A 12,715-nucleotide genomic window follows, 5' to 3' on the forward strand; every position below is an offset into this window, starting at 1 on the left:
CCTTGAGATCAAGCTTAAACTCCTTAATATGGCTTATGGGATCCTTCAGGGTTTGGTCTCTCCTTACCTCTTTACCTTATTGTTGATTAATGATTTCCACATCCTGTTTATCCAGATTGAAAGCAGAACTAGAACTCTGGGATGCTTATGTATCCGGGATTCTTACACATATAAAAATATATCAGAGACCAAGCATTTCATCACTTTTCTTTTTCTTTTTTTTTTTTTTAAAGATTTTTTTAATTTATTTGACAGAGATAGAGACAGCCAGCGAGAGAGGGAACACAAGCAGGGGGAGTGGGAGAGGAAGAAGCAGGCTCACAGCAGAAGAGCCTGATGTGGGGCTCGATCCCAGATCGCCGGGATCACGCCCTGAGCTGAAGGCAGACGCTTAACCGCTGTGCCACCCAGGCGCCCCTCATCACTTTTATTTTTCATGTACTGTAATATTCCTAGGGGTCAGGAAAAGGTAGGAGGTGTTCTCATTTTTTAAATAAATAAATCCTATGAGGAAACAACAGTGACCTTTCACTCGTGAAGTTATTAGGCTATAGCCAATTTATGTTTACATTATTCAGAGAACAATTATATTTGGAACTTTTGAATTGCTTAGAGAAATGTATCAAATTGGGGGGCTCTTCAAAGATGTGATTGGTTCAACGCTTATTTGAACTTTGGTAGAAAGGAGGAGATTGTTTGAATGAATGAGTAACTTGGTAGCGAGGGAGATTTTTACCTGCCTGGTACAGACTTTGAAGAAAAGGTAGGTTTTTTGTTGTTTTGTTTGTTTGTGGGTTTTTTTTTTTTTTCCTGATCCTTTTGGTTTCTCCTTATAAATAACTTTTGTTCTGAGGTCTTAAGTGACTTTTTAGAAATCCATGGAACAGCCGAGGACCTTTTGTACTTAAATGCCAGAAGCTGTGTTGGTAAAAGGACGTGATGATTTTTTGGAGATAGAAAGGAACCAAGAGGGACGCCTGGGTGGCTCAGTCAGTCAAGGGTCTGCCTTTGGCTCAGGTCATGATCCCAGGTCCTGGGATGGAGCCTCGCATCGAGCTCCTTGCTTGGTGGGGAGTCTGCTTCTCCCTCTGCCTTTCAACCTACTTGTGTGCTCTCCCTCTCTCTCTCTCTCTGTGTCAAATAAATAAATAAAAATCTTAAAAAAAAAAAAGGAACCAAGGTTTAGTTAAGTAATAATTGATAATAGTAGCTATAATGACAAAGGCATTTATTTGTATCTGTGTTTCGGTTCCTTTAAATATTTCTATACAGTTTCTTTTCCACAACTAGGTTTAAATGTTGTAATTAATATAGTCAATCAATTTATAAAGTTTATTTAATGAGTTTTATGTTTCATAGAAAAACTAAAAGCTCACTCACAATCTTTATCTTCTTTCTCAATTGTCTGTAAAGTTGGCCAATGCACTGAAACCAGGGTATTTTTATTCTCCTGGAGCAATTAAACCTCACCTTGACCTTGTGGCAGTAGAGACTGTACTTTTCACATTTTTTCTTTCAACACCTAGCAGAAAGGCTGGGAAATAGCAGCAAAACAGAAGTGAATTAATCTGCAATCCCAGCCTTGTATTTCTCCATCTACTTTAGATAATGGCGAACAGCACAAGACTGTGGACACATAGAGCAATCGTTTAGTTGACCTAGAGTAGTGGTTCTCAAAGTGTGGTCCTCGATCAGCAGCGACAGCATTACCTGGGAACTTGTGAGAAATGCAAATTTTGGGGCCTCACAGCACACCTACTTTGGGTAGGAGGCCCACCAATCTGTGTTTTAAGACCTCCAGGGGGATTTAGATGCTCGCTCAAGTTTGAGAACTACTAGCCTAAAACAATAAAGGGAGCCATATAGAATTGTCAGGACTGGAAGCCTATTAACCTAGCCCTGCTACTCTTTTCCCAAAGGCTATGTGACCCTTTGCAAAGCACAGTGAAAACTTGGCTGGTTACATTGCATGGGACAATCCTGAGCATGGCAGTTTTTTGTTAGATGTAGTTCTCTGTCCTGCCAGGGAAATCGGAGCTGCTGAAAATGATTTCTCCTGACTGCTGTTGTTTGTGGCTCTGAGTCGGTGATTTTATTTCAGATCTGTTTTTTCCCCCTCTACATTGCCCATTTGACGGGAGTGCCAGGCTAATGAAGGAATTAGTACGTGGTATCCATTTCGGGGAGGTGGGTGATTCTTTTCCTGCATCCTGAGAACCTTTTTGCCCACACTTTCTAGTTCATATTTTCTTTTTTTAATCAGGCAGAGACATTACAATTAAAATACCGTTAAAGTGATTCTGGCAAGTATTGCAATAAGCATGTTTTTTAATTAAAGGAAGAACAGGGGGCTGCATAAGCAGCATCAGCTAAAGGGGAAAATTTCATTCGATATCTATTTTAATTGAAATGAAAAAAAAATCAGGAAAAGCAGCAGCAGCCGCCTGTGCTGCTGTGTGTGGCGCTCGCTCCCAGGTTGCTAGGTTTAGGTGTTCTGTGCTTGATTAATTAGTAGCCAGCCGGAGAGTCCGTTCCCTTTGCCCCCAATCCTTAAAGCCTGATTTATGCCTCACAACCCCCATGAATATGTGAGGGCTCAGGCATCTATTTCCTGAGCTGCTAGTGGATAGGATTATGGAGCGTGCACTGAGCTCTTGGGGGCTCTCGTTTGCCAGCCAAATTGATTTTCCGCCTTTCTGGCCGGGGACAAGCCCACCTCGAAGGCTTCCAGGCTCTGCTCCAATGGATCAGGCACAAGCCTAATCCGGATCTTGCCAACAAAGGAAACTGTGTGCATCCCCAACACAGCACAGGCTTTGGGCTGTGGCTGCCCTCCCCTGATACTACCTTTCCCCCCCTCTTTCTCACCTCCTCCTGATGCCTACCTCCATTGCAACGTGGTACAGTAAGGTGCGGCCATGTGCCAGTCCTTCTTACCGAGGCTGAGAGGGGTCTGTCCATCCTGAATAGATAGTCATCTATAATTCTCCAGGGAAAGGAAATTCCACAAGCTTCCCCATCTGACTGCATAACAACTGGAAAGGTACCAGATACAGGCTGCTAAACATTTTAAGGAATTATTTGGGGTTGACACAAAAAGCTGACTGGAGGTTAATCAATATAAATAAGTAAACTGGATAATTTACATATAAAAATTTAGGTAGTTCAAGCTTTGAGTAAGGAATGATCTAGTTTGAGTTATAGATTGATCTAGTTAATTGAGGTCCTCAGATGCCTGCCTGAGTCTTGCCTCCATTCACCTCTGGCTTTCCCTCTGCTTAACCCTGGAGTCACTCTCCCTGGGTTCATTTTATCACCTGCCATTCACCCAAACAAGTGCATTCTTGCTCTGCACCCTTTCTCCCCCGAGCCTCCTAAACATGACATAATGACATCTTCGTCCACCACCTTCACACTTCTTAAAGTTCTTCCCAGAGCTTATGTCGCTGCGACCTTCCAAATGTTCTAATTCACCTAATTCTTTGACCCACACCCGAGAATCTTGCTACTTCCTCACCTTACGCTAGTTTTAAAATAATAATATTTAACAGTTTGTTTCCCTTATCTCTCTTCTGCTCTCACTCTCCATGGGAGACCTCATTCCCTTCTATAAATTCAACTCCTCCTTATTCAACCAGTATTTAGTGACCACTTGCCAAGTACCCCATATGCCAGGCACTGTTTTAGGCACAGGGGCTATGGCTGTGAATGAAAAAAACCAAAATTCTTGCTCTGGTGACATTTGTTTCTATGAAGAAAGTAGTCAAGTGAGCAGATTATAGTTTTTGTGAGATTTGTTGAGCAACATGGAGAAAAATGCAGCAGGAAAGATGGAGAGCTAATCTGGTGGTGGTTGGGGGGTTTGCACACAGTGAGGAAAAGGCTGTGAGGCAGGGGGAGCAGGAAAACCAGTGTAGCAGGAGGACTACAAGCCTGAGGCAGAACAGAATAAGACTAGGCCAGAGAGAACCAACCCTGTAGGGTTTAGTAGGCTTTGACTCTGAGTGTGGTGGGAGCCATTGGAGACTCTGACCAGAGAGGTGACATGATAACCTAGGTTCACATAAAAGAAAACAATCACATTGGGTGCTGTTTTGAGAGTAGACCCTGGGGTGGGTTGAGAGGCTGTTACAATCATCCAGGGCTGAGATGAGAGTGACTTAGACCTGAGGGCTAGACGTGGAAGTGGTGAGAAGTGGTTGTATCATGGGGATTGTCTGAAGGAAGAAGGCACAAAATTTCCTGGAGAATTGGCTGTGAGTGAAATGTTGACCCGAGGATTTTCAGACTGAGCACCTGGAAGAATGGTGTTGCCATTTGCATTCCTCGGCAAGGATTTTGGGATGAGTCGTGGGTCAAGGCGTGGAGTTCATTTTCTGGATGTGCTAAATTGAGGAGCCTGTGAGACATCTATGTAGAGATGTTGAGTGGTCGTTGGGTGTGTTAGTTTGAGTGGAGAGCAGAGATGGGCCTTGGAGATAGAAATTTAGGAGTCATCAGCAATTAGCCTGTGATGTGTTTAAAACCTGAGGACAAGGTGAGACAACTGACACATGGTACATAGAATGATAGGAAAAGTGGTGGAGGTGCTCCAAGTGCCAGCAGTTGGGACAATGGGGAGGAATCAGGTAGAGGAGGCTGGGAGGGGAGGCTTGCTGGGGGGAGGGGGGGTTTCGAGGGGGGTTGGGAAGAGGAAAACCAGCACTGGCAAGGGAGGGGAAGGAGTTTCAAGAAAGAAGGGGTAACCAAGTGTGTCAGATAGGGCTGGCCACTCAGGACAGGTGAGAATAGAGCATCGGACCTTGAATTCAGCGATGTGGTTGCCGTTGTGACCTTAACAGGCCCGGTTCTGATAGACTTGTCAGGCAAAGGTCCAGCTGGGGTGGGCTTAAGGAAAGGGAGGGAAAGAATTGAAGATAGAAGGTATGGCTGGCTCTTTCAGAGTCTTACTGTGCAGTAAAATATTTATATTCTAAATTTTTACCATGAGGGGGAAAATAGCTAGAACAGTGTTTTTGTTTTTTTTTTTTCTTCTCAAAACACATACAACAAATCATTTTGTGGCTATTACAGAGGATGGCTAATTGTAGGGTTAGCCAAAAGCAGGTTTTGATGTCCTTTGCAAACATTAGCTAGCTGCTAAAAGTCTCTTTGACTTCCCTTTAAAAGAAATAAAAGGGATGTTAAATGGAAAGAAGTGATTACATGTAAAAAAGTTGTGTTCATTTATTTATTTTAGAGGGGAAGTAACAATCATGATGGTTGATTGATTTTTATAAAATTACCCAAGGTCACTTGTGGGCCAGCCTCGGCTTTCATGAACAATCATAACAAGCAATTGAAGGGTCACGGCCACAGGCTGCTTTCAGCCCTGCGCTTTATTTCAGCGTTCAGAAATGTGGTCAAGCTCTATAAAGTGGAAGAATAAAGTCCTCCCTCTGCGCTCCCCTACGAAGCCACTACACTCCACAGCAGCCCACTGGATATTTGTTTTAAGCTAATAAAGTGTGAGGTTACAACACTCAGGGCCTCGGCGCAGGGCTAGCTTGAATATAAACCTTACATGCCTTCACACTAAGAAGCTTTCATTTTGGTTATCACTTTTAATTATTTCAATTAAAAAGAGCTGAATTCCTCATCAAACACTCTTTGTAATTTACCTAGATTTCCTTATCCTTGCCACTGATAAGGAAGGAGGGAAGGCTTTTTAGCCGGGAATAATGGTTATCATATATTAATTAATTAGTCCTGTTTTTAGTACTCTTGCCAACACAAATCATTCATTTTCTTTGGGCTGAGATTTCTCCCTTCATTAGCGTCATTATTAGTTCCCATCAGTAAATGACGTTTTAAAATTTTTACCAATTTGTTTTAGCGTGTTTAATAGTTTGCTTGATGTGACAAGGAACAAAGACCAGGTTTATAAATTCACCCACTGATCCTTGTAATCTGCCTCAAATCCTGTTTGGAATGAGGCGAGGTATATCTGCATTAACAAAGTGAAAATAAATCATATATAAACAAGCCACAGGCAAACTTAACTTAGGCTAACACGTGTTTTTTTCTTAAATGTAACTATGATAATTCTAATTAATAAAAAGCAGTGTGGGAGGGTTTGCAGAAGTGGATAGAATATGAGCTCTTCTGGCAGGTGGTCCTGGGCTTGAATGCCTGCTCAGCTGATTCTGGGCTGAGACAAACCCCCTCTCCCAGCCGGCTCTCTGGTCTGCAAAATATGGAGTATGATATCGACCTCATAGGCTTGTTTTGACGGTCATTTCCTACAACATGTCTAAAGATTTTGACATAGGGCGGGTGCTTAATAAGTATTAGCACCCTTGTTTTCCCTGTAGTATTATTTGGACTTCTGATTGTGTATGGGATACTTTTCCTAAGTGAAATTCAAAGTCCACTACAGCATGGGTGGTGTCAGGAGAACATGAGCTCCATGTCTCCATCAGTATTGGCACACCAAGTGCATTCTTGAAGATGTAGATGTCCAGTGTTCTAGAGTTGGAAGGAGTCTCAGTGAATGCATGGTTCTGTTCTGGAAGATGTAGATGTCCAATGTTCTAGAGCTGGAAGGAGTCTCAGTGAATGCATGGTTCTGTTCTGGAAGATGTAGATGTCCAATGTTCTAGAGCTGGAAGGAGTCTCAGTGAATGCATGGTTCTGTTCTGGAAGATGTAGATGTCTAATGTTCTAGAGCTAGAAGGAGTCTCAGTGAATGCATGGTTCTGTTCTGGAAGATGTAGATGTCCAATGTTCTAGAACTGGAAGGAGTCTCACTGAATGCATGGTTCTGTTCTGCAAGTACATGATGAGAAAACAGACCATCCCCCAGCACGCAGTAGGACAGATTTGGAAACTGGGTAATCGGAGGCCCAGCCATTTTATGGGACTTATTGAGGGTCCTTTAGAGGCCGGTAGACACTCTGCCCCCTGTTTTCACCACTTGCTCATCAAGGTCAGTTCAGATTTCCTGACTGTAAGAGAGGAGACATGCCATGCAAATCCACGGCAGTGGATTCTTCCAGTTGAAGAGCATTGGTTGGGACATTAATGACACGTGGCTGGGAATGAAGTTTTAGGAAACAGGTCACATTTCTTCCCTCTTGTTTGCAGCAGGATTAAGGATTATCATTGCATTTCTAGTGATTATTCTTGTCATTGTAATGACAGTGGAAGGGAAAATTAAAGTCAAAATCACCAGCAAGTCCTTTGGAAGTCTAGAAACCATGTGCTGCTGCTCCAGCATCAAGCCGATAGATCAAAGGAGAGTTTTTTGCTTCTCAGATAGTTTACCTGAGCGCGTGACGCTGTGCCATGTTTCAGAAGGAAAGGTGGGCCGGCCAATGGTCAGTCGTTGGAAGGAGATGGGCCGGTGGTGCTTGAGGGTTGGAGGGACTGTCTAAATGAGTAGTAATGGCAACAGTGGGGGCCGTGCAGATAATGAATGTGACGGTAGCCACTGCCACCACTGCATTAAGTGTCTCATAGGTGTCAGACCCGAGACCAGGGATCTATAAGCATCACTTCAAGAAATCTCATCATAATTCTTGGAGGGAAGAACTCTTACCATGCACATTTTACCGAGGGAGAAACTGGATACCCACGTGTGGTACGTTGTTCTAAATAGTGGCTGCAAGGAGAGAACTCTTTCAGGGGTTGAATCCACGTCAACATCCTGGGACTGTTGCTGATGGGAAGGCATGAGTCTTACAAGATGAAGTTGCGGGGGGATTGGAGGTGGGTGGTGAATCATGAAGGGCCTTTTGGAGCCCAGTATCAGGACTTCGACTTTTATTCTGACCGGGATGGGATGTTGTTGCAGGGTGTGGAAAAGAGGACCTCTGGCTTTTTCAGTGTGAAGTCACAACTCTAACCACTTTGTTACAGGTTAGAAGAGTCACAGCCAGTACTGTTGCAAACCACATACAGAAGGGAGGTAGATTTAGTAACTCATTCAGGTTAGAGTTGTCGTTTGCATGGGCTGCTTTAATTATTCTGGGGTTACAGGGAAAATTCTACATGAAATACAAATATTCTAAATCCTTTTAAAGTAAAGTATTATAAAGGTGACAGTATGTTTTAATGTCTTAAGTATTTATCCTCACAATATAATTTTATTATAAAATACTATTCCTATGTTATAGAAAATTTGGGTATTAGAGGAAACATATCTGTATCAGTTAAGGTTATCTGATTGCAAATAAAGAAACCAACTTTCTTTTACAAAAGGCAATTTATTAAGAATATGTTGGGTCACTTACAGAATTGACGGGGAAGTCTGGAAAATCAGGTGTGGAAGTGATAGCGATCAGGGGATCAGGGCATTTTGAAGGGGCTTCGCAAGTCGGGGTGGGGGGCCTCAGAAACAGGAACTCTTCTCAGGCTCATTTAGATGCCACCACTGGAATTACTAAACTCTAAACATTTCCAGTCTTCTATTCCCTCTTGTTCCAAATTTTCATTTGAAGCCCGGGTACATGACTTAGGCTATGGTAGGATGGGATACTGTGATTGACAGTCCCACTCAACCATATTCAGTGACGCAGAGCCGATTTCTTAAGGAAACTTGGGTCTCTTATCAAAAGTAAAGTAAAAAGGATGTTGGCCAGCTTAAGTGCTGCAAATGCCATGCTGGTAGTCCTAATTACATTCCTTTTACCATAATTCTTGTACTTTTGGTATATTTCCTTCTGTTCCTATTTCTCATTCACTTGTTTCTTAGCATTTCTAAACTTAATTATATGCTGCTTTTGTCTGGTGCTCGATGGCCGAAATGGTGACCTTCTCCTGTTATTTACCCAGTCCTAAATTGCTGGGCATTTAGGATATTGCCATGAAGAATGACATAAATAAAGACGCAGTGAATAGTGATAGTGAATAGTGATAATCTGGCTTAGTATAGTGCTTCTACCTTTGGGGGTCCGTCCAATCCAGATTCTACTGTGCTTCTAGAAGAGAGGGCAAGATAAAAGAAGTCTAAATTGTAGCAAAAGTATATAAATGCAGAGGATTTCATCAGACATTAGAACTGTCAAAAGGAGGTGAACCTTATCCTCCCTGTGACTGACAATCTTCTCTTTGGTTCTTAGGAGGCAAGCTGATTTTCGTCGAACCAGGACCCATTGAGCTTAGGGTACACTCCATCCTCATTTCTGATGGTGGAGAGCTCCGGATTGGATCTGAGGACAAGCCCTTCCAAGGCAAAGCCAGGATCAAACTCTACGGGAGTTCCCACTCTACCCCCTTCTTTCCATATGGTGTCAAGTTCCTGGCTGTGAGGAATGGAACTCTTTCCCTGCATGGTGAGTGAGACAGTTGACCAGAAGAGGTGAGGTATCTAGACAATGTGCTGGTGATGGGGCAAATGGTAACACTCTGGCTGTTAGTTGTTGAAGCAACAAAGTTAATTACAGCATGGCACTTAAATTTCCTTAAATAAGAAATATTAGTTATGGTCCCTGTGGCAGACAGAGTATATTTGGTTCCCGATTATGTGCTCCTCTTCCTGTAAGAGGATTATATGCCTCCACCGAATGCCAGCTGACTTTCAGTGCCTCCCACTGGGTGGACATACTTCCCTGTCCCACTGGGACGTGGGGGTCAGCCACGGACTTGCTTTGGTCAAGGGACGTGAGTGGAAATGATAGACTGCGTGGCCAAGTAGAAGTTTTAAGAGCTGTTACCCTGCCTTGGCCATTTGTCCTTTTCCTTCTGCTGGAGAATAGCCTGTCCAAAGTAGGGGTGGTTCCTTCAGCTTGGGAACCTGAATGAGGACAGAGGGGGCGGAGCTGCAGCCCACCTACTGCTGTCCTGAATGTGAATGGGGAATGATCTTTGTCTACCTAAACCACTGAGATTGGTGTTTATAACTGCAGCATAGTGTAGTGCAAACTGACTGATGGACCCTTTACATGGATGGCATCGCAAGTCAAATAGAGACAGCTTTATTTTGTTTTGGTCATGGCTGTCTTTCCCTCCTGGGAGCAGGGTTCGTTTAGAATTCTACTTAGAATCGTGTCACAGAGGGGTTGGGTGCTTATGGATTTCTGGGGGGAAAGAAACAGGAATTAGGCTACATGTGTTTCTGCTGCAGTTTCATTTGTCTTCTGATCCTTTAGTCCTCTTTTGCAAAATGGACATTTTTATTTTCCTTGGAATTCAGGAAATTATTAAGTGTGCCAGGAGAATCCTTGGTATCAGCTGGAGAATGTATAACTGATGAGCTTTAAGTATCTTTCAGTGGATACTTATATACTTTTGGTTACAATAGCATGAGTCAAAGGGAAATCAAAATGGAGGCTCCAGATGGTGGCCCAATCTCCAGAAAACTTGATGTCATTGACATTGGCATTTCTATATTGGCATGACAACCTAAACCCCACTGCATGTCATAGATTAATTAATCTAGACGTGGGCAGGTAGCTATGCTGAAGAGTCTACCATTTTGCTCTGTCAAGGCTCTGTCTATGATACAGTAGCCATCCCTTATCTGTGGGAGAATGTGTTCTAAAACCCCCAGTGGATCCCTGAAACCACGGAGGGTACCAAATACACACACACAAGTTAAGAAAATCCTTAGTGCCATTGCTTATAATCAATCATTACAGGGCAACCAAAGCCAAGTAGAGACTTCTAATATGTTTTGAGAATTCGGAAAGTTACAAAACAATGTTGCAGCTTTGGTCTTGTGATGTTCCTGGATATTGAGAGTGCAGACACCTCCTCTCCCTCCCTCCCTTCCTCCTCTCCTTCTCTTTCTCCTGCTTCCTCCATTCCCAGGATTAGGTTGTCCACAGCAACTGTTTTACCCTTTTGCCAGTAACGGGAGTAACTAGGATCTCTGGAGAAACACAGAGCTTGCACAGCGAACACTTGGAAAAGCAGGCTCTTTTCCTCTCTGAAATGATGATGCCACCTCTCATTCATTTGAAGAAAACACTGTGTGGGAAAGAGCACAGTCACCGAGTGAGGGTTCCCTTCCCTCAGTGTCTATCAGAAAATCACCCCCCGTCAGGGCCTGAGCCTCATCAGTCCCCTCCCCCCTCTTCCCTCCCTGTCTCCTGCACACCTGAGGTCTCAGATTCCCCTCTGGCAACGCTGTATAGCATGGCTAAAATCATTACGTAATTTCGCCGGCCTTTTCTCAGGGCCAGACGTGTGTCTGGTGACACTGGGGCTTTAGGGAAAAACTAATTTTCTTTTGTTGTCAAGTATGCAAAACAGTGAGCAACTTGATTCACTGCTTCGCCCCCTAAGTCCCTAATGACCCAGTGTTCACTCAGCTTCCTGGCGTGATGTAGGGATATTCACCACCTAGTGCACAGAAGACTCTTCTCCAGATTTTTTTTTAAATCCAGGTTTCTAGGCCTTACCCCCACAGTCTGACTCGGTGGGCCCGAGTGGGCCTAGAAATGTGCATTTCAATGGGTGATCTGATTCATGTGGCTTGCTGACTAATCTTGGAGAAATGATGCTTTTAGTGGTTAATAGTTTTGGAATCAGAACTCTGTCCAGTTCTGGCACTAATCACCTATGACCTTGGGCAAATGAAGTTCCATAAAACCAGGAAAACATGGTCCCCACCTTGTAGATTTACTGCTGTGAACTACTCCAAAGTATTTGGCACACACTGACACTCAAGCAGGGTTAGAGGTTACTTACAGCTATTTTTATTATATTTTCCACCCCCCCCCCACACACAAAGCAGTGAGGACCCAGTGCCAATTATCTAGTGTTTTCTTTTAGCAGGGAGAGCGAGAGGGGCTTCAATCTCAAAATTTGGCATGAGGCCATCCCTGCCTAGAGATTTTTCTCCTTATTAATTTCCTTGTCTGCCTCTTCTAATCAGAGCAAGAGAGAGGTTTTAGCAACATTCCCAGCATCTTCTATTCTGTTCCCACCACTCATTGAACACCTTTTGATTATAATCTCTGGTGGTGCAGCTGCTTCCCAGCAGTGGAAAACCACCATTCCTGGGTGTGGTTACAAGACAGTCTTCTGGAAACTATTTGCATGGGCCCCAGAATAGCCGGAAGCAGAGCACTGCCCAGCAACGAGGCCTTTTGGAGGCATTTTATCTCTCACGTCCAACAGTGAGAGGACTGACTGATGGGTACTAATTTAACTCTAGCTCGGGTCATGGAGAATCACACAAATGGTCTGCATGTCAGGACTATGGCTTTCCCACCCCCATCTCCTTCTTCATTGCCACCCCCTGGAACCCTTCTGCTCCAGCTGATTTCTCTCTTGGATTCATATCGCTAAGCAAACAGGCTTTCCTGTTCCACTGTCATGGGGAACGATGGAGTTGAAAGCACATTTCACGTTTTTCTTTTAATGTAGGGAAACTATCACACACTTGTACACACACACGCAACACCATCTTTTTCTTTCTCGGGGTTTGGGAGTGGATTGGGGCAGGGCTGTTCAGTTCGGAATCTCTGATGGGGTTCAATTGCCTAGGAGATCCTGTCAGCTGCTCTCCGGGATTTTAAATGCGACTCGAGGGTCTCAGGACGCCTCCAGAGGGGCAGTCTGGGGTCTGGCTGGTTGTAGTCGATAAGGAAATCTCACTTGTGCCTTTTTCTTTCCCCACTCTGTCTGCCAATCCAGGTTCACTACCCCAAACCAAGTGCCAATCACTTGTCACTTTTCAAGGGGGTTGCTGTCAGCCTGGGCAACTTGAATTTTTGACAATGTAATT

At 43.8% G+C, this 12,715-nt stretch overlaps 1 protein-coding gene across 32 annotated transcripts in view; it reads left to right on the forward strand.

The window, feature by feature from the left end:
• PKHD1 (PKHD1 ciliary IPT domain containing fibrocystin/polyductin) overlaps positions 1-12,715 on the forward strand; it is a 513,811-nt gene that overhangs the window by 148,627 nt on the left and 352,469 nt on the right. For all 32 annotated transcript variants that reach the window (XR_015722268.1, XR_015722269.1, XR_015722271.1 and 29 more), the window contains one exon: positions 9,102-9,314. Coding sequence is in view for 23 of the 32 variants with exons in the window: in XM_087857019.1 (XP_087713145.1) it covers positions 9,102-9,314 (213 nt within the window). In the remaining 9 variants the exon portion in view is untranslated. The remainder of the gene's footprint in view (positions 1-9,101; positions 9,315-12,715) is intronic.

The sequence above is a fragment of the Ursus americanus genome, chromosome 29 (assembly GCF_024610735.1).
Source record: "Ursus americanus isolate L20-20 chromosome 29, mUrsAme1.1.p, whole genome shotgun sequence".
Classification (NCBI taxonomy): domain Eukaryota; kingdom Metazoa; phylum Chordata; class Mammalia; order Carnivora; family Ursidae; genus Ursus; species Ursus americanus.